The 21,392-nt window shown below is 49.6% G+C and overlaps 1 protein-coding gene across 3 annotated transcripts in view; it reads left to right on the top strand.

The window, feature by feature from the left end:
- The window catches only part of ASTN2 (astrotactin 2), an 821,613-nt gene that overhangs the window by 591,209 nt on the left and 209,012 nt on the right, over positions 1–21,392 (top strand). For all 3 annotated transcript variants that reach the window (XM_028509080.2, XM_028509072.2, XM_028509089.2), the window contains one exon: positions 388–567. In XM_028509080.2, the coding sequence (XP_028364881.1) occupies positions 388–567 (180 nt within the window). The remainder of the gene's footprint in view (positions 1–387; positions 568–21,392) is intronic.

The following is a 21,392-nucleotide window of genomic DNA, read 5'->3' as shown; positions in this document are numbered from 1 at the left end:
TGCAGAGCTGGCGCCGGGGTTAAAGTACACAAAGTGAGTGGAATGTTTAGCGGAGCGCCTGATACATGTCAGTAGCTCATCAGCTTTGATTTCCTGATTGTGACTTTCAGGGCCCTGTGATCCAGGGCAATGAGCATTAATTAGTCCTTCCTACCCCATCAATTCCCTCTTGATTGGTGTCCTGTGTGCCCACCAGAGAGCACGACCTCTGCTTCACGGTCGTGCACGGAATGCTGCTTGTGTTTGGACCAGTGCAGCCCTCAGGCTGATGCTGTGGTGAGGGATAAGGCACCAGACCCACGCTAGAAAGAGGCCCCTGCCACTTATAATCTGCCAGCCACCAACCTCCACACTCTGACCACCTCCCCATGCTCGTCCTCCGTCCAGGCTTCACCAACGTCCTCAAGATCCTGACCAAGGAGAGCAGCCGGGAGGAGCTGCTGACCTTCATCCAGCACTACGGCTCCCACTACATCGCGGAGGCCCTCTACGGCTCCGAGCTCACCTGCATCATCCACTTCCCCAGCAAGAAGGTGCAGCAGCAGCTGTGGCTGCAGTACCAGAAAGGTAAGCCGGGGGCGCTTGCCGGGGGTGGCAACCACTTGGGGTGTGGACATCAGACTGCTGGGGAGATAGCCGACTCCTGGCTCTGCAGTGTGTGAACTGTGCAGCCTCGGGGCAGGCCCTGCCTGTCTCTGGGCTTCATGGTCACCACAGACAGGACGAGGGGCCGAGTGGTGGTTTCTGAGTTTCCTCCAGCCGGGGGTTTTCTAAGCTCCAAGGCGGAGGCCTGGACTCCGGAACCCTGAGCCTCTGCAGGCTCCCGTCTCCCACTCTCTCTCCTTGAAACCTCTGCCTGGGGGGAGGGCCGTGGGGAGGGGCACCTTCTTCTCTCCAGGCTGGCTGGAAGAACCCAAGAAGAGCCCCAGCTCCTCTGGGAGCGACCGCTGCATGTTTGAGGGGATGGTTTCAGGCCTTTCCCAAGGAGGGGTGTTACCCTCAGGGTCGTCACCAGGTCTTATCTTCCCTGGACTCTCAGCTATGACCAGAGCTGGAATCTCCCAAACCAGAAGGAGACCAGTCTGTGCTGCTCACCTGGGAAAGCCACTCCCCTGCCACCTCAGTTTTCCCTTCCTGTGACATGGGTACACAGGTAGCTATTCTCGGCTCCCTCCCACATTAAGGGGATGTACGTGCTGTACGTAACAGCATTTGGAGAAAGATAGAAATATCGCATCTGTGCGTTATGTATTTTATTAGGTCCATGTGTTCATACCCCCATTTCACAGATGAGAAAACGAGTCACAGATATGCCGAGTCAAGTGCCCATAGGACAAACAACTAATAAATAACAGGATGAGGGCTACTCCCTGTTATCATTGTTACTGCTATTACCAGTGAGTTTGAAAAAGAAAGAGCCTGGATGGAAGGAAAGGGTGAGGAGTGATGTCAAAAACGTCTTTGCGCCTTGTTCCTATGGCTCAACCAGAACTGGTGAAACCACAGAATGTGGAGCAGGAGGGACCCTGCAGGTCTCACTGGGCCCAGCTCTCCAATGTCACAGTTGGGAAAACCGAGGCCCGGAGGGAGGAGGAAGCTTGCTCAGAGTCACCCAGGAGCACTCCACCCAGCGGGGCAGGAGAGCTGGGGTGGGGGGTGCTGCACACTCCCCATCGAGCGCCTCTTACGCTGCCCCTCACCCCCAACTGGGTGAAGCCCTGACCCACCGGCAGTGGCATCTCCAGAGCCTCCGTGTTGTCCTGCGGGGCCTGCTTCCTGGTGCGGTCCCACCCTCACTGCCTCCTGTGAGCACTGTGTGTGGCTCGGGGTGGTTTATAGGCGCAGGGGACATAATTGAGTTGTCTGGGAATAGCTCTGTTTTATGGCTGTGACAATGACGGTCTTTAAAGAAGTGCATTAAATCAATAGAAGTCTCGTCGTGCCACCCTATAAATAATGTGATACATCATTAAGCAGGGCAATAAGCTTCAGGACTTTGAGGTAATACAATTAGGTTATGTTTATAAAAACCTTCGCTCATTGTGGCCACTGAACTACTTTGCCTCATCCCGCATGTGGGGCCCAGGACCCCGCTCCAACGCTGAATCCCTCCCGATCTCTACCCATAGCCGCCGTCTTTTCCCCTCCAGAAAAATCTCTGTGTCCGTATCGGAGACCACGGTGTCTGTTGCACGTAAGGTGGGGAAGGGGGCGGAAAGAATGCAGCCACAGCTCAGGCCTCTTCAGGACTCAAGGAGCCTTCCTGCTTGCCAAGCACTTGCTCGGTGAACTTGGCCTGGTAGCTTTTCTCTCTGGGCCTCAAGGGCAGATGAGCTTTTCCTTCTTCCCTTACCCAAGCTCGCTCCCAAGAAGAGCACAGAGGGTCCCTGAGGCCCATGTCAGCCCGCTGTGTGACTCTCCCTCTCTCTGGCCCCACCTGCTGTGGCCACTCAGACGGAGCATCAAATGCTATGGTTTGATGATATTTTTAATTTGGGGTTGATGCTGGGGAGGAGGTGGATGAGAGACTGGGGAATGTTTTTTTTAATTTAAATTATATTTTATTGTTTATACTATTATAGTTGTCCAAATTTTTCCCCTTTCGTCCCCCTCCCCCCACCCTCTCAGGCAACCCCCACACCGTTGTCCGTGTCCATGAGTCATGCATGTATGTCCGAGTGTTCAGAGGTGCTGGGAATTTTCCCTTGAAGAGTTGAAAGGCCTCTGGACTCAGATAGAGTCGGTGACCCTTCTCTCTACGGCCACCAAGGAAGGGACCTGTGCTAAATGAGGGCCCCTGGGAAGCAGGTCTGAGGAATCTGGGTGTGGAAGCTCCTAGCTCTGGGGGCGGAGCTTGCGGGAAGAGCACAGGACCGAGGAACAGTGCTGACGTGGGCAGACAGGACTTCCTGTCCCCCTGGCTCTTCCAGAATCCCTCCCTGCCAGGTATCCCCGGTTGAAGGAGCTTCTAAGTCTCCGTTTCCTCCTGTGCTAAAGGAGGGGTAGTCATTCCCTAGCATGGCTTTTGGGAGAATGAAATGAGATAATGTGAGTAAGATGCCGGGCATAGCAGGTACATGAACAACAGTAGCTTAAATTAAAACAAAAAAAATTGTGGGCACCCGCTGAGGATTGCAGTCCCAGCCACAGCTCTCATTTCTTCCTGTGAAGTATCTACCTCACGAGAAAGGATAATCCCTGCACATTTTCTTTCAGTCAGAGAGGGTGGGGGTTCCGGGATTCTTTGAAATCTGTGTTCAGCTCTAAACAGTGGTTATCTCCTTGACTGGAAGGCCAGAGAGGGAAGAGGAGGTGGAAGGAAGAGACCAAAACAGGGCAGGGCTAACAACCCCAGACATTTGCACAGTGCTTTACAGTTTATCATCATTAATCCATCGGTTCCCTGCAGACCTCTGCCAGGTGCTCGGGTACCACAATAGACAAGATGTGAGCCCTGCCCCCACACTGTTCCTTACCAGCCTGTCTGAGCCTTCCAACAGCGCATCATTCTGTTAAAGACTCTTTGCAACCCACTGATAGCTGGAAAGGGGGGCAGGCTGGCACATGTAGGGAACACAGTCACTATCGTGTGGGGGTTCTTAGCTTTCGATTTATGTGCTAATTCTGACTAATCAGGGTGGCTTGTCTAGACCACTCTGTAGAGGTAATTGGGATCATCGAGAAAGCTGTGATTAATTAGCACTGTCTGCTTTAGGAAGCAGGAGTAGTGGTTCATACATGGTATTGTTTTTCCTGTAATAGAATGAAATGAAAGCTAGAACAACAGGCCCACCTCTGACACTGACTCCAGAGGGCCCCTGGGCATGCCAAAGAGGACTAGAAAGATCCAGGCAGTAAGGTGGGGCTCTCTACTGCCAACTGGCGTCCTGAGCATCTGGCTAGTCTGGAGTGGGCAGGAGCACTGGACAGGTCAGTTACAGGGTATCTGGCAGACACTGAGAAGAGCTGGGTCCCAGCAGGCAACATGATGAGTGTGGAGGCTGTTCCACCTGTCAGGTCCCTTTAATACCCCTCTGCTCCAGGGTGCACCCCCAGCACCGTGTGAAGTTTTGAGCCTCTTGCCCCGGCTTAACAGTTTTACTACATGCTTTTGTGTCCTTGGATATACCTATAGTTTGAAAAGTTACCTTTCTCGCAATCAGGGCTTCATTTCACTCTTTGACTCAATGATCACATGCTCTCCCTACCTGTGATCTTGATACATGCATCCTAAATCATGATTAAAGACTCTCTGTACAAAGTTAGCCTTCCTCTGGCTTTCTTGGATAGACTTCCTCATTTGGAGATAAAGTGCAGGTTTTGTGGTCAGATGGATCTTGGTTCAAATCCCAGTTCTACTTCTTAGCAGCCATGTGACCTTGGGAAACCTGATTGACTAAGATCAATTGTCCCATATGCAAAATACAGGATCCAATGAGCGAATAGACAGATCAATGATGGATTCATATAGCACTGAGCAGGGCACCTAATTATTATCTCGATTCAACCCATTTGTTATACAAGTAGTTGCCGCATCCACTCAGGAAACCATGTTCCCAGGAGTGTGTGTGTGTGTGTGTGTGTGTGCGTGTGTGTGTGTGTGTTGGAGCAGGGGAAGTTTCATGGCTGCTGATTTACTCCCATCCCTTGTTACTCGACTCAGGACCAAGGACAGGGGCAGATCCACCGAGGCTTGAGAGGGGCCCGGGTGAGTGCAGCTGCAGAGACGGGGCCAGTGGAGAGGGATGGAGTTGTGAGGCTTTGCTGGGGAGATGTCAGAAGGGCTCTGTGATCTGCACTTGAGTCGTCCCCTATCGTCCTCTGTTCTGGGTGGAGAGTGATGGAGGCAGAAACTACTAGTAGGATAGGTTTCCTGAATTTTCAGTTGCCTGTCTTTTTCATGAAGAAATTGAATACGGAAGGTGAGGGATATGTGCCTGTGAAGGAATTGTTTATTCTGGGTGTGTGTGTGTGTGTGTGTGTGTGTGATAGAAATCGAGAGACAGAGGTAGGGAGGGACAGACAAACAGAAACAGACAGAGAGAGGTGGACTGCAGAAGACAGGAAGAAACAAACACAAAGAGACAAATGAGATGAACACGGGGAAATGCACAAAGAGAGCTGGAGAGACCAAGGACATGGTAAAGAGAAAATGTATGTAATTGATACGCCTTTTTCAAGTGCAGAGGCGTGGTGATCCTGCGAAGGGACATTCTCCATGGCGAAGGTCGCACTGCTCTGGAGCTTAGATTGGGAGAGGCCGTAGTATAGAACTGTCCCCTCAGATAAATGCCTGTTGCCACCTTTAAAAGATGTTTTATCTCTATTATAATTTCCAAAAACTGTCCAAGAGAATGAATTTCTGTATTTCCATTTGCATTACAATGTGCTTTTGAATGTCAGCTGCAACATTTCTAGACTACTCTTTAAAGGAATGTTGGCAGCTTGAAAGGCAGCCGGGGGGTTGGGCTGGGGAGAGGAGAAAGGGAGGAGGGAGAAATGTAGTCAAATGTCACCTCCTTTTGTGAGGACAGGTGTGGCCAAGGGGGCCGACGTGAGCCAGAGAACTCTCCTGGGCATTCATTCTCCCGAGGGAACTTGCTTCAAAGACAGCAACCAGACATGAAAGGAGTGGGTCTGGAGCTGAGCCCTGCGTGGGTGCTGATTTATTTCCCCAGGGACTTCACCACCCAGGGGCAGTCTTCAAATCCTATGTGTTTGACCTTTTGTTACCATTTGATGGAGTTGACTACTTCCAGCTTGAGGCATGGTACGGGTTTGCTCTGTGGTTCCCACTCGCTCGCCCCCAGTTCCTACCTCTTCCTTCTCTGTCTCCTTTGCAGCTTCATCCTCCCCCAGCAAACAGTGTGCTTTCACAGGCCCCGTCCTTGAGGCCTCTCTTCCTGGACTGCGTCCTCTCCGTGGGGCATCTCAGCCGTTATTGGGGCATCTCTCTGTTATTGTCCCTACACACGTGACTCCCACTTCTCACCTCCGCCTCCCAGCTGTCCTCTGATATTTGCCATAATGCCAGCTCCCCTGCCTGTCCGCCTGAACTCTGCCCCATGCTGTGTAGTCCCTTCCCAGTGTCCTCGTGAAAAGCAACTTCCTGCTCAAAGGTAGAACCAGACAAAAACCAGACACGAACCAGACACCTAGGGACCTGGGAGTGCTTCTCAACATCTTCCTCTCCCTCGCTCCTCCCACTTCCAAACCACCCCAAGTCTTCTCAGTTTTAATTTCCCAGTGGCTCTGGAAGGTGCCTGCTTCTTTCCACCTAGCTGCTGCCACCCCCTCCCACACTGACTTCGTGTTTTGCCTGGAGTCCAGTGCTGGCCTCCTACTGGTCTCCCTGCATCCACTCTTGTCCCCCATCAGCCCAAAGCACACTACAGCCTTGGGATCAGCCAGGGTTCTCCCGAGAGACAGCACCAAAGGATAGGTAGGTAGGTAGGTAGATATTATATAAAATATTGATATATAGCATATATGTGGTATATTCATATATATGGAGTATGAAATGTATATATTATACATACATGAGGAATTGGCTCATGTGACTACAAAAACTGAGAAGTTGCAAGCCAAGATCCGCTCAGCCGACTGGAGACCCGAGGGAGCCCATGGCATAAGTTCCAGTTACGAAGCTGGCAGCTAGAGACCGAAGGACTATTGTTTCAGTTCAAGTCCAAAGTAAAGGAAAGACTGATGTCCCAGCTTCACACAGTCGGGCAGAAGGAGCTCCTTCTTATTCCCAGGAGGGCAGCCTTGTAGTTCTGTCCGGGCCTTCAACTGATGTGATGAGGCTCACCCACACTGGGGAGAGCAGCCTGTTTATTCAGTCTGCTGATGATCTTGTCTAGAACACCCCTCACGGATATACCCAGAATAATGCTTGACTACTCTCTGGACATTCCATGGTCCAGTCAAGTTCACACACAAAAGCAACTCTCACGAGATGTCTCTAAAACATGATGGCGTGTTCCATCATGCCCCTCCTTGGACGAAAACTCCAGGGTGCCCTGTCATTGCCCTTGAGGCTGATTTCCAAACTCCCCACCCTCCATGGCCCTCTCAGAGCTGAGGTGTCCCCAGCCATCATCCTCTCCAGCCCCACCTGCCCTCACACTCTCTGCCTTCCAGTCACACTGAGCCTCACAGCCCTCAACCAGCACATGGGTCAGAGATCTCAGCCTGGCTGCGTTTGTCTATGCAAAGCCCCAGGGTGGCGGTGGGGCTGGCCCTCCCCCTCCCCTCACACCTCTGCTCCTGTGCAGGTGCTTGTGGGGTCGCCCTAGCTCTGGGGCAGTGTTTTTTTCATGCAACGGGCAGAGATTCCAGAGGTTAAATGTGAACTGGACACTCTCTAGCCTGCAGCACGCCAGAGGAGAGAGCCGACTTATTTCTCCTCAGAACTATGCAAAAAGATGATACAGGATGTGGTTCATTTAACACAAATAGGCCCATGAGAGTGTCATTTCTGCCAGATGAAATTACCAAAAAAAGCATTTGTTCTCCGGTTTAGATTGAGTCCATCTGGAACGGAACACCCTCGTCTTTTTCCTATTGGTGCGTACCAAGAATAATAATCCTGCGCGTGTGCTCAGCGCGTTGCCTCTCACAAAGCACTTCCACACTCATTAGTTCGTCCCATTTCCTCCTCATAACAAGCCTGCAGGTAGGCATTCTCGTCTGCATCTCACACTTGCGGAAACTGAGGCTCGGAACGGTGAGAGGAGTTGTGGGCGTTCGCCCCGGGGAACTTGGCAGAGCGGGGATTTGAGCCCAGGCTGCCTTAATCACAAAGACCGTGTTCGTCCAACGGTAGGCCACGGCAGACTCGGGGAACCCTTGAGAAGTTGGCATCCAGCCCAAGGGAACTGTCTGTACTTCCAAGGAAAGACTCAGAGTTTTAGACCCTCAGCTTGGACAGGGGTTGAGATACTCTCTTTGCTCATGGGTACCCCTCAGCCCAACTTGCTTCTCTGTCCTAACTTTGGGGCAGCATTGCGAGGGAAAGCAGAGCCCTAACGCAGAGCTGGAAGAGGCCTCAACAGTCCTGAGCCGGGCCTGAGCTCCTCTTTCTGTGCCAGCCATGATCAAGTGATAGTGACGACCTGAAACGCGACATTGACAGAGGTTCCAGGTCAGGACCAAGCCTGGGGGAAGGAATGCAGAGGCCACATAGCCATGTCTGTTCTGGGTGTGAGAGCAAGAAATAGTGACTCATGGGTAGGGTGTTTCCCATCCCCGTCTAGGCTAGACACCCCCCTTCTACAGATGGGAATGTTGAGGTCGGTTTCGGTAATCGATTAGAACCTGCATTGATTTGCAAAGGAGGAAGTTTAATCGCTAGCTCCAAGCAAGGTTGGGTCTTCCCCCTCCTGAAAACTCAGAGCAAATGCAGGCTCCAGGTTGCCAAAGCCCCTGACATTCTCAGAGATGGCAGAGCAGTGGATGGCCAGATGGCCCATTTTCCCGTTTCCGGACACACACACACACACACACACACACACACAAAGATGGTGACCCTTGAACATCACAGGTTCAGACTGTGTGTTTAAACACCACAGGTTCATTTTACGTGGATTTTTTTTCAATAAATACTATGAATGTATTTTTTCTTCCTAATGATTTTAATAACATTTTCTTTTCTCTACTTTACTTTATTGTAAGAATACAGTATATTCCACATACATACAAATCTTATTATACACGCAAAATATGTGTTAATTGACTGTTATGTTATCAATTAGGCTTCAGGTCAACAAAGCTATAAGCAGTTACATTTGCAGGGAGTCAGAGTCATGCACGCACAGGCGCTGGGTGCCCTTAATCCCTGGATGGTTCAAGGGCCAGCTGTACCTCGTTACTGAAGCACTGGAGACTGTCCCCATGGTCCTTTTACTCAGGGGGAGCGATGAGAGATGGCCACTTTGTAGACGAATGGCCCTGATTCCACTTAGGCTGGCCCAGACCACTCTTGTTCGCCGTCACAGCCGCATTCCCGGGAGGCGGTGCAGAGGCTGAGGGAGCAGGATGGTCAGAGCCTTCAGTCTTGCACTAACAATGTGCACTTTCCCTGGAGATGAATACAGAGCTTTTGTTCTCTTTCCGTCTCTCTCTAACTCCGGCCCCTGAGTGAGAGCACAGTGGTCTGCAGGGAGCAGGGGGACTCAGATGGAAGCTGTTGCCTTCGCCAGCTCATTATCTGCAGGGCAAACCCACCAGCCTGAGAGCAGCCTCACTCCTCTCGCCACAGGGGTGCTTTCCCTCTCCCTCTGCCTCTCCTGTCCTCCTGCATCCCTCCTCACCCATCCGTCCTTCCACAACAGGGCTTCGAGCCCCCGTGTAGGTCAGGCCCCATAGCCGGTGCTGAGGATGCCAGGGTGAGTGAGACACACTCTCTGCTCGCAAGGAGCTCGGTCAAATGGGAAAGGTTTTCAACAGAGGACAGTCCAGTGTGAGCCTTTTGGTAAATGAATGCTGTGGCGGAAGAGGAAAGCGTAAGGTGTATGTCTGTGTGGGAAGGGTCAGAAGTGGAGGAGGCGAGGCTGGGAGATGGGACCTGAGGCGCCTAGAGTGGGCTGGGGGTTTCCTTGGGGGAGACATTAGTCCAAGCAGAGGCCCCCAGCCAGTGGGGGCATTTGCCAACTGGAGATCTGGGCGGGGCTTCCGGGGGACAAGATGCAAAGCTGGGTGTGCAGGAAAGCCTGGCGAATGCAGCCCTCTCTGACCTTTGGGAGCAGTGTGCCTGAATGCCCTCGGGTGCCCCTGAGGGATGCTGCTGTCTTCCGTGTGAGAACTCTGCTTGTCTTTGAGCCTTTGTCTCCCAGGTCTCCCAGAGAGACTGCCATTGTCTCTGTCCCCGGCTGAGAGCTCAGGTTTAGGATCTCCAAATGCCTGGAGTAGTGAGAACCAGGGGCTGGATTGGGAGGGGAATAGTTGAAAAGACACCTGGACCTTCCAGGGTAGTTATGAAGGTGATAGGAGGTCCTGTGATTAGCTGATAGGAGCTCAACACAAGTCAGCCTTTGTTGCCTGCTCCTCACCAAAGGCCCACCTTTCAACATGAAACAACCCACAGACCAGCTGTGTGTGAGTCATCTGTCCCATGTGCCAAGTGTGTGACCTCAGGTTAACTGAACATCAATTTGTTCATCTGTAAATGGGTATACTAATGCTTGCCTCACAGTCCTATTATGAGAATTAAATGAAACAATATTTCTAAAGTGATTATCATGACATTTGGCGCATAAGCAATGCTCAGGAAATACTACCTGTTATTATTACCAGTTATTATGAAATGCTCTTAAGTCAGCGGTGATTATTATTACTATTAGTTTTCCAAAACAAAAAGCCTGATGATGTAGCACTTGCCAGTCCTGAGTACAGTGGGCTAAGATATAAGCCCTCTTCCCTCCAGAACTGAAACCGTGGCTGCTTCTCCCTGGCGAACCTGCCTGTTTGTGAACCGAGTCCCGCCTGCACCTGGAGATGGGGGTGCAAGTTGAAGTCCTCAGAAAGCACAGCCTGCAGTCCAGCGGTGGGGCCAGGAGAGCACGTTTGCACAGCTGAATCTGAAGCCTGTGCTCTGGTCAAGAAGAGCGTGTAGTGGTGTGTGTGTGTGTGTGTGTGTGTGAGAGAGAGAGAGAGAGGGAGAGTTGAGAGAGGGGTAAAAGGAGAGGCAACAATGACTGACTTATACTGAGTTCCTCCTATGGGCCAATTAATCACATGACCCCAGATGTCTTCATAGCAACCCTATGAGGCCAGGAGAATTATTCCCAGCTTGCAAATGAGGAAAAGTCATCTGCTTAGGGCCCCATGGCTGGTGATGGGCAGAGGCAGGATTCGGCCCCAGGGCTGTCTGACTCTGAAGTCCACGTGCCCTCCTGGCTCCTTATAACAACACCTGTGTACCGGGAACTGCCGCACGCCGGGAGGCACCCTGGGCGCTTCTCCTATACCGCCTCATCTGATCCTCACAGCAGCCCTCTCACCTGGTCTCTGCTGCCTAGGAAGCTGAGGCTCAGGAGGGGGTAGGATATATACTTCAAAGGCATAGCTGGCCAAAGACATTCTCTCTTGCCTTCTCTTTCTTCCACCTTTTCTTCCTCCAGTCCTCTCCCCATCTACGTTTTGATATTACTTAACCGCAGTGGGCACTCCAGAAAGAGCTCTGTCTGAGAGGCACTTCTCTTTCCCCTGCACTGATCGCGAGTCCGTGTTCAGGAGGAGTGAAGAGGCAGGCAGACCAGCATGACTCCAGCCTGAGTGATGTGGGCCAGCTGCCTCCAGATCCTCGTTTCCCGGCACCACTGTGGCTGTGGGTCAGGGTGCAGGCTCCGCCCGAGCCAGGCCTTGGTGTTGACTTGACCACTGATCCATTGGGGTGGAGCTGGCCTTGACCGTCTTCATCTGATACACCAGTCCTGGACCCCAGGGGTTTCTCCTTAGGGTCCTTGTGGGTCTGTGCTTCTCTCTTCTCCCATCCCACAGATGCCCAGGGAGATGGGAGGATCCTTTTGGAGATCTTGGTCCAAGAAGCCCCTAAGGTCTAGGGCACCAGAATCATTGAAACTCACAACTGGAAAGATCCTTAATTCACTACATCTATTAATATAGTAGCGAAATAGGGCTCCAGGGAAAATAAGCAATTTACTCAAAGAACACTTTTGTAGTGAAAGGATTAGAACTCAAATGAACTCCCTCTCTTCCCTCCCTCATCCTAGAAAATGTGTTGAAAGGCTATTTGAGACCACGTGTCCAAAGGTATCTCTTTTTTGTTTGTAACAGTTTTACTGAGATACCGTCCATGCCACACAATCAAAGGTATCCTTTTGAGCTTCCAGTGGTGACTTTGCACCAAGACAAAAATTTGGTTGAGTTTTCCAGAAGGGAACACATCGCTTAGTCATTTTATAGATGAGAAGACTCTCTAAGGAAAACGCCGTCTGAGGGATGCGCTCCTCCCGCCTTTCACCCACATCCCGTGTTGTGTTGCAGCTGCAGTCAGTGATTCAGGGAGGCGGCTGGTGGGAGGAGCAGGAGGTGGCATAACCAGCTGGTGCAAAATGTGACCCAAAGTGTTCATCTGTATCAACCTACGAGCTCCGCTGGCCCCTGCCCTGGTTTGAGCCAGCAACAACGTTAGTGCCTGCTTATGTTTTGGATGCTGTGCTGGGTGTCGTAGATGCAACACTAAACTAAATGTCACTCGGCCTTCACAGAGCTCAGCCGAGTCTTGGAGAGAGATGGGTAGTGAGGATATGACAGTGCAATATGTAAATGCTGGAAGGAAGAAACCCAAAGTGTGACGGGGCCAGCTGACTTGAACTGTGTGGTGGGTCAGGAAGGTCACCCCCGAAAGCCTGGAGGAGGTTAGATTCATTCAGTAGACAGAGGTGAATAGAGAGAGGGAAAGCGATTCTGGTAGCAAGAAAAGTGTGTGCAAAGACGAGTCCTAAGACGAGGGAGGGAAATGTGGATTGCACAGATCACCAGAGAGGGAGGGAGCAGTGATGAGATAAACCTAGAAACGTAGTTTGCCAGGAACCAAATCCCGCTGATGTGTGGGCCATGCTGAGGAACGTGTCCTTTTATTAGGAGCAGTTTCAGGCCACTCGAAGGTTTTATGTATTATTAGCGTTTACATTTTAGAATCTGCCTCTGGCTGGTGTGTGACAGGCCTTGGTTTGGGAAGGGAGGAAGTGTATACGGGATGCCAGATTAGGGCTGGGCAGGTGAGATAAGAAGTGGTAGTGGTGTTTCAGGAGACAAACAAATAGCAGCTTATATTTTAGTCGTTGTGAGGACGAAGAAAAGAATAAATGCACGTGAAAAAATATTAAGTTGCTAGTTTGATGGGAACTCTATGATTGAATGGTGGGAGATGAGAGGGGAGAGAAATGATTGGATGTGGGGACAGGGTTTCTGGCTTACGTGCCTGAGCCCATGCTGCTGTTCCTTTAAGTGGAACAAAAGAAGAACAGCAGGTATTGGAGAGTCCGGTTCAGTTTTAAATATACCGAGTGTAAGGCCTCTAAGGGATATCCTCACGTAACACACCAGCTCACAACTGGCACGTTAGTTGGCCATATTAAGCAAGCAGTTGGATACACACACACACGCACACTCTGCAGGTTTGGGACCTGGCTGTGTAGATAATTGAAGTCGTAGGAGAAAACGGTTATCTTCCAGAATAAAAACAAAGTTCCCCTTTCACAACTCGTGTCCTCAGGGAGCTCCTTCTCTCCTGCCACGCCCGCTATTGTTTCCGAGGTTTTATTTGGAGAGGCACTAAGGTCATTCAGAGTCTGCCCCCACGGCTCCGTTGGGGCCAGCTTTTACTGGAGTAAAATGCTGTGGGACGGTGCAGAATAGTCCTTGTGCATACAAGTAGGCTGGAATTGATATTCCCCATTTCACCGAGGAGAAAAACGGACCTGTTTGGCCACAGCCTCCAGAGCAGAAGGGAATAACGGAGAGTTTCAGGGTTTTTGCTATATCGTGTGTTCCTTTCATTCAGCTGGCAATTCATTAGCCTTCTGTGGAGGGTCCAGGGCCTCTGTGCCCACGTGTAGGTGTCTTTTCTTCCAGTGTGTCAATCACGGCCAGTTTCGTTATCCCAGATGCAGCCCCCTGTCTCGGATCGGGGGAGATGCGGCGCATGCCTGCTCCCTGTGCCCTTCGAGCCATGCTGTTTTTAATTTAACTTTATTTCTGACACTTTTACAGAATCATTAAATCTGTCCAACATGTTTCAGATGCTGGGGCCTGAGAGATGTATTATTCCTCTTAAGTGTAAATATTAAATGCCATTTCATAAAAACGCATGGTTTTATTCATGAGGTTGCTCAGAAATGAAATTCGCAGTTTTCATTTATCACATTATGATGTTGTTTTCGATGTTTAACTCTGAACGTTTGATGTCACTGACATCTCGAGACGGGCTCCCATCTAACATGTGGCTCAGAGGATGAAACCGATGATGCCACACACATCAGGAAGATATAAAAAGATGTGTCACTGTCATAGGGAAGTTTTCCAGGGAGGGCCGAGGTCCAAGAAGGGCTGGAGAGACAGGGGGAGGAGCCTGGCTTGGCTCTTACGGAATAGCTGGGGGTCAGAGTGGGGCTGGGGTGGGTCCCCACATGCTGGCTGGCTGGGGCTTACGTGGTTTGAACCTCTGTCTCGGGCATCAAGGGTGAGAGCACCTAGGCTTCCTTATCAGCTTGCCAGGATGTGGGGCTGAAGCAGGGCGAGGAGTGGGGCTTGAAAGCCGTCAGCAGGCAAACGTCAACAGTGGAGCCAGAATGTCTATTGCAGTTCACCCTGAGTGTTCGATCGCTGAGACATGTGGGGTCTCCTTTGATTGGACTTGAACTTGTTTGAGTAAGCTCTCGTGTCATTCGATGAGGCCTGCAGCCTGCGGGGGGTGAGGGGTGGAAGGTCCCCTCAGCTGTCCGAGAGCCCGGTGCTGTGTATTTTGAGGAGTGAAACGCTGCTCTGGTCAGTGTCAGTAAGTGTCTGAGGGGAACAAGGTGTGTCTTCACAGAGCCTTCCACTGAGGATCTGCAGTGTGTGGAGACAGGTGTCCCCTCGATTGATGTTTTTGGTGTCTGTGAGACAAGAGGGTCCCGGGGCTCTTCACCGCACAGCAGCAGCTGTGGTTGGGGAACGGTTGCTGCCGTCGACTAGACCAGTGAGCAGGTCCCTGGCGATGGCCCAAGAGCACGCAGGATGTGCCGAGCTGCTGGCTGACTGTTGCCCAGAGCATCCAGCGTGACGTTCGCCCCAGGGTGCTGCTGACCCGTGGGCCCTGTCCCATTCTCAGGAATGTCCCAGTCAAGGACCGCCAAGTGGCAGCTCTCCAGCAAATGCCATCACATACGGTGGTGACACCACCTCTGAAGTAGATAAACTTCCCTTGTCCACATGGTTGATTGAAAGGAACTCCCCAGATAGCGAAGGAACCTGGCAAAGGAGGCAGCCTTCGCCAGCACTGTGGCATCTGGCAAAGGACCGAGGGTGGGGAAACATTCCCTCTTACAGACGGGAGATGCCACAGGGCCCGGATTTGGCTCTTTCCGGCAGCAAGAAGGCCTCAGTGGCTGTGCTGAGTGTTCAGGGTGCGGCTTCCATGATCCAAGGCATAATAGGTAGCTGGGTACGTCAGCCCGGCATGTGGCCAGCAGTTGCACATTAATGGCGTGCATGTAGCATGGAGCTGAGGAGTGCAGTTCCTTGTCCCAGAAGCCCATGGGCAAATAATGGCTCTCATGTGTGGTCCAGAGGCCCCAGGAAGCATGAGAGGACATTGCTAAAGACTCTGCAGGGAAGGAGTCTCCAGGTGGCTCTAATGAGAGCATCTGCTGCAGTGCAGTTTGGGCAGATTCTAGAGCCTTCCTTCTCTTGCACAGGATCCCAGGCAAGTTGGGTCACTTGGTGAGTAACAGCATGAATGGACTTCAAGTTTGTTAAAGAAATATGTTGTCGCCAGACCCCAGAAGGCCTAAAAGAAGCTGGGCTTGTTTTAACACTGAAGATGCTGATTTTTGACAATCATGGATGGAATGGTCCTTGGCTAAATGTTTACAAATTCCACCGAGGTGGCAGGGCCTTGTGCTCTGTGTGAGGCAGTGGCCCATCCCTTTCTGAGCTCTTTTGTGAGTGTATGTCCTCAGTGAGCGTGTCACACGAATCTGCGTAGAAGGGATGGGATAGACGCGATGTCCTTACTGTGCTCCCAGAGGAGCTGGGCGCAGGTGAGATCTCGTCTGTGAAGACTGTGTGTGAAGGCGTGACGGTTGAGGTGCTCATGGGTAGCCAGGGAAAAGGGTACCGTGTGCCTTTGAAGAGAAAGGCACACTGTGGCGGAGAGGTTGGTGAACTGGGAATGAATGTAACATATTAGCTACATCTATGACTGCAAAGTCTTGGCCCGTTGTTGATGGGCTGGAATTAGTACTTTCAATATCAGGTGTGGGGGCCTTCATGGGTGGGACCTCAGCTTTAAAAGCTTGCCGTATCCATCACGAGACATCATTCATTCTTCCCTGGTTTAAGCACAGGATAAACTGGACTATGAAATGATAAAACGGAGGGGATAAGCACTTTTGTCCTAACTAGGTCTTTTATACGGGTTTCAAACCTCAACGGCCCTTGTTAAACTGGGCCATATTAAGCTCGTTAAGCAATGGGAGGAGAAGGTCCGTGTGGTCCCATTTTGGCAAGCCAGTTGTGACAGAAACTTAATTGGACTTTAAGTTATTACTGACTGCGTCAGAGTGTTCATGCCCATTGTGGGGTATTTTAGGGTAATGGGTGCTGTAGCTGTGGGGATATTAGGCAAGGCGGTAGTTACAATGATTAAGGTGAGGTATACCTATTCATCTTCCTTACGTGTCCTGTAGTGTCCTCAGTAACTGACCTTGTGTTTCAGGGGGCAGTGGTGGGTTTTGAAAGCTCTCAGCACCAAACACTGAAAAAGGGAGTTCAGACTCTGTCGCAACACTGTATTGAGGTTACAAAACTCATTTGGCTTAGGCTTTGGAGGGGAAGGAACTGGATATTAGTTCAGGGTTTTTAAAAGGCAGGACATTTATTTCTGAGACAAAGGCCATCAGGTATTCCCATAAGGAGATAGGGTACAGTATGGGGGCGGGGGGGGTGCGTTTTCAAACTACACCTTCTCCCTCCACCTCGGCCCACCCAGGTCTCCAGGGACATTCTTGTCCGCACCCTGCCAGCACCATGAACATGAACCCTCACGGAGCCATGGCCACTGATAGGAGTTGTACACACGGTGTAGGGCAGGAAGAAGAGAGACACTGGCAACTGAAAGGAAGGGTCATGGACAAGTGGATCCTTTAGACCCTGCAATGCCTCCTCACCCTTAGGTGGTTTGAAATTCCTGCTGGTACCAACTTCTCAGTTTTCCCGGTGCTGTTGCACCTTTCTCCTTGAGACTCCCTGCACTTGCAAGGCCCTTCAGCAGCCAGGGCATCCCCACGAGAAGCAGTCTTTTCTCAAACACATGGTGCTCCATTTCTATCTCGTATCATTTATATTATTCTTCGGCATATTGGTGTTATTTTTTTACATACCTTATCTTTCCAGCCAGACCACAAGCTCCCTGACTGCAGGATTCATGATCGATTCATCTTTTCATTCATTACTCATATAATTACTGCTAATAGCAATAAATAATAGATGGCTTATATGTGTTAAATGAGTAAATGAGTAAACGAATGAATGGAATCTCAGATCTTAACATTCTGTGAAGATACACAGTGGCGTTATAACCAGGTAAACTGAGTCAATTGCCAAAGCAAATTCTTGGTTTTGTCTATACAAGGAAAGACATGCACTTGACTTACACTCATACAAACTCTTCACGTTTTTAATCAGGATTTCAGCGAGTTACTAAGTGATTTTCCGTTGAGGGAAATAGACAATTTTTCCTCACTAGTTTCACGTAACCGTTCTGTGGCAAAAATGTGGGTAACCTTGAGATGCATGTAGTTTGTTATAATATAAAAGTATTTACCACTACTGAAAGTTTATGACATGTCTGGAAGTCTGCTACTTACATCCATTATGTAATGGATGTAAGAATAATGCAGTAAAAAGTATCATTTTTATCACTAATGAGGAAACCGAGGCTCCGAGGCTAAATGACATTGTGGTCATGCTAATAAGTAGGGGAACCAGGACTAAAGTCAGGATATTAACCAACTCTGGATTCCTAATTGGGTCGAATTGTGGACCTTTCTTTCAGGTGCGTGTGTGTGTGTGTGTGTGTGTGTGTGTGTTCTCTTCCTGTATTCATGTTTCTTTTTCTTTTGCTGGTTACTGGATATGGTTTGATGGGCAGGTGTGGAAGGAGGGGGGAGAGTTTTCTTTATCCTGCTCATATTTATAAGTTTCTTCCTCCAGAGAGTTGCAAAAAATTGTAAGCTACCATATAATATATTACCTCTAACCTAACCATGAGATTTATGGTTTATTTTAATTTTTGTAATTGTTTGAGTTAATGAATGTTGACCTGGAGGGAAAAAAATCCTTTTATGCTAGTATCTAGCCATTTACAGAAATAGCTAAACATGCATATTTCAGCGTTTAAATACTTTAATGAAATAACGAGCCTTTAGGTTTTCTGTGGAGCCTTCCTACTGGGATACATTGTTGAGAATGAGCTTTGCCTGTGCCCCTCCAGCAACCCCCCTTTTCCTCCAATAGACTTTTAAATTAAGAAGCCACGCAGCGCAGTTGCATCACCGATGCAGATCAGGAATCTCCCCCTGATGTTAAACAGAAAAACCCGCATCAGCTCCGCAGGAGAAGGAAGCCTCTGCCCCATGCAGTGGAAGTCACGTTTTCTGAGCACCTCAGGAAATTGTCTGAATTAGATACTTTTACATATGCCATCCCATTATCTTTTAATTCTTGCAACAACCCTTTAAAATATAAGCTACCATTTCATTGCACCAGGTGAGGAAACTGGACAGAGTGACAATGGCTAGCTAGTAAGTGACCCAAGGTCACATTAGTTGGGATAGAGTAAGCAACTGGCTCAGGGTGGGGCTGCCAGGGTCCTTCTGCTACTGCAATGTAAACACAACAAAATCACAGCAAGGATTATGCAAAATCATTGGGGGGAAACTCAACTACAATTCTAGCTAAGAAATTAAAACCATAGAGCCGCAAGGGGATTGTAGTGATATTCAAGTCCAGCCTTCCTTATTTTACTGAGAAACTGATGCAGGTGTGTGGCGATCACCTGAGGGCCACGGAGCTAGTTAAGAGGCAGAGCGGCTCTTCAGACCCAAACCAAGCCCGGTGACTTTCCCACTGGAACATACACACTGTCGATCCCGGAGCTGCCTCACCGACTTCAGACTTAGCCTGAGTACCATGAATATTAATGATATTGACAAGATAAAGCCGTAGGTCTGGATTCTAAGTGTGTATTTTGCTAAACAGCCTCCTAGCTCATCTCTGCCATGCTTGTAAAATTCATCCAGGCATCTCCTGTTTCATATCCGTAATTATCTGGAGATCCCTCGAGGGGCTGCACATCCTGAGTACTAATCAGCAGCCTAGCCAGGTGCAAGCTAGAGAGCCCTGAGTTTCATGCTAGGCTTCGCCTTCCGTTTCCCCTCCTGCAGAGCAGGGTAACACTTCCCTTTTCGGAAGCCATTCGTTAGTCCTAGATTAAAAGTACCACTACTTAAGCATGACTTGCGCTGCCCACAGGAACACTGTGAGACTTCAGCCAAGTCTATGCTACGGTCTGGAATAATGGAGTGCCCCTCTGTGGACTCTCTCCAGAGGCAGTATGCATCGCCTTCGGGCCTCACAGTCTCTCAGACACTGCCTGTGCCTGGCCTTGGAGGAAGTCCAGGGCAGTGCAACACTAGGTTTCAAATACTAAAGACAAGAAATGCTGTGAAAATAATTTATGAGAAAGTAGACACGTTAATAATCGGTTATCATTCTTCTTTTCTGAAACCTGGCACAGTGCCTGGCTCACAGTAGGTACTCAATAAATATTGAATGAATCATTGCTCCAGAAACCTTATAGTCTATGTAACTACTCAGAATGATAAAGGAAAGCAGGGCCTTAACCAACTGGTAAATCATTTGTTTGCCTTTAGTTTTGTTTTTTTTTTGGGGGGGGGGGTTTTTAATATACCTTATAAAAGGGCTTGCCTGAGAATATTTACCCAATGTAAGGGGGCTGTGTTAGGAAGACTCAGGTCACTGGAGGATCCCTCACCATTGAATCAAGTCAATAAAAGCCAATTAAAATCTGAGGACATGCTCCAAATTAGACACTATGTTATGTGCTTGTCGCTAAATACTAAAGTTAGTCCTCAGTAAAGCTCAGGCATATGGGCCAGTAACTGCAACATAATTATTTACACAGCATGAGAAATGTGAAATAGGTAGAGCTATAGTAAAAAGGAACTGGTGGTCAGATATGTTTGGGACTTGTGGCTGGGGGAGGTGATGCCGGAGAAAGGTTCTGGTTGCCCAGTAGGAATCTGCAAAATAGCGAAGATGGAAGGTATTGGTTGGAGTAGTCAGGCAGCCTCATGACACTCTTTTGAACAACTCAATGAAAGATGACAGTGATTGTGCCCAGGCTGGTGTGGCTCAGTGGATTAAGGGCTGGCCTGCAAACCGCCTTTGGTTGAATTCCCAGTCAGACTGGGCATGTACCTGGGTTGCAGGCCATGTTCCCAGTAGGGGGCGCTCAAGAGGCAACCACACACCGATGTTTCCCTCCTCTTTCTCCCTTCTCCTCTCTAAAAATAAATAAATAAAATCTTTTTTTAAAAAAGCCAAGAACTCACCCAAATTATAAAAAAAAATAAAAAAAGACAGTGATTGCTCTCATTTATTGAGTATGCCGAGAACATTCACATCTGTGATCTCACATCTTACACCCTTCCTGGAGGTAGGAGTCATTTGCATCATTTTCCAGACGAGGAAGGGTTAAATGGCTTGGCCATGGGCCACATGGCTAATGAGGTAGGACTGGAAGATAAGCAGTGCTGGAGCTCAGTGGTTCTCAGAAAAGGTTATGCAGATTCACAAGGGTATTGCAGTGGCACACAGGTCAGGTGAGGGTTGCTAAAGTGTGCTCCAGGTCCACAAGCCTGCCTCAACCAGAGCAGCTGCTCTTTGATCTATTTTACATACAGACTTGCAGGCAAAACTTTATTTGAATAAGGGCACTGCTGTAATGAGCAAACGTTTCTTCGGGTTATTATACTCTACAATTTACTCAACAGGGTAGAACTTAACTTTACCTAAAGTTGACTGTACTAAGTACAGCTTAAAATATTCACATCAGGGGAAAAAACATTCAGAGCACACGGATTCCCATTCTGAGCCAGCAGAAGCCTGCCCTACTTGAGGGCCGGGGCACGAGTGCAGTCCGGAGATGGGCAGACCTACGGGCTGACTGCCAAGTGATAGCATTTCCTTCCAAAAGCATCAGCAGCGAGAGGATCCCAGGCCCAGTGTACATCAAGCCAGCCCATTTCTTAGCTGCAACCATGTGCCAAAGGCCTCAGCCACTGTTATTGCCTCAGCAAGTGCCCCCACTGAGAGCCAAGACGGATCTGCTGTCAGCCGCCAGCACAGATGAAGTAGCTCTGGTAACTAGTGGAGTCATTTGCGATGCACTTTTAATTGGATCAGTTTCCTCTCAAGTATATACAGTCTTTGTAAATCAGATGCAGTTTCATAATCAGAACACAGGCCCTTTCTCCAGGTGGAAAGCACAAGACAAACGAGTTCAGTGTCACTTTCTCTCCTTTCCAATCCTTTGGCAGTGATTACAACGGAAGCCAAAAACAACAGCCACCACCGAA

Source organism: Phyllostomus discolor, chromosome 3 (assembly GCF_004126475.2).
Source record: "Phyllostomus discolor isolate MPI-MPIP mPhyDis1 chromosome 3, mPhyDis1.pri.v3, whole genome shotgun sequence".
NCBI classification, from domain to species: Eukaryota; Metazoa; Chordata; class Mammalia; order Chiroptera; family Phyllostomidae; genus Phyllostomus; species Phyllostomus discolor.
The sequence above is the reverse complement of the archived record's forward strand: the minus strand, read 5'-3'. Positions and strand labels throughout refer to the sequence as shown.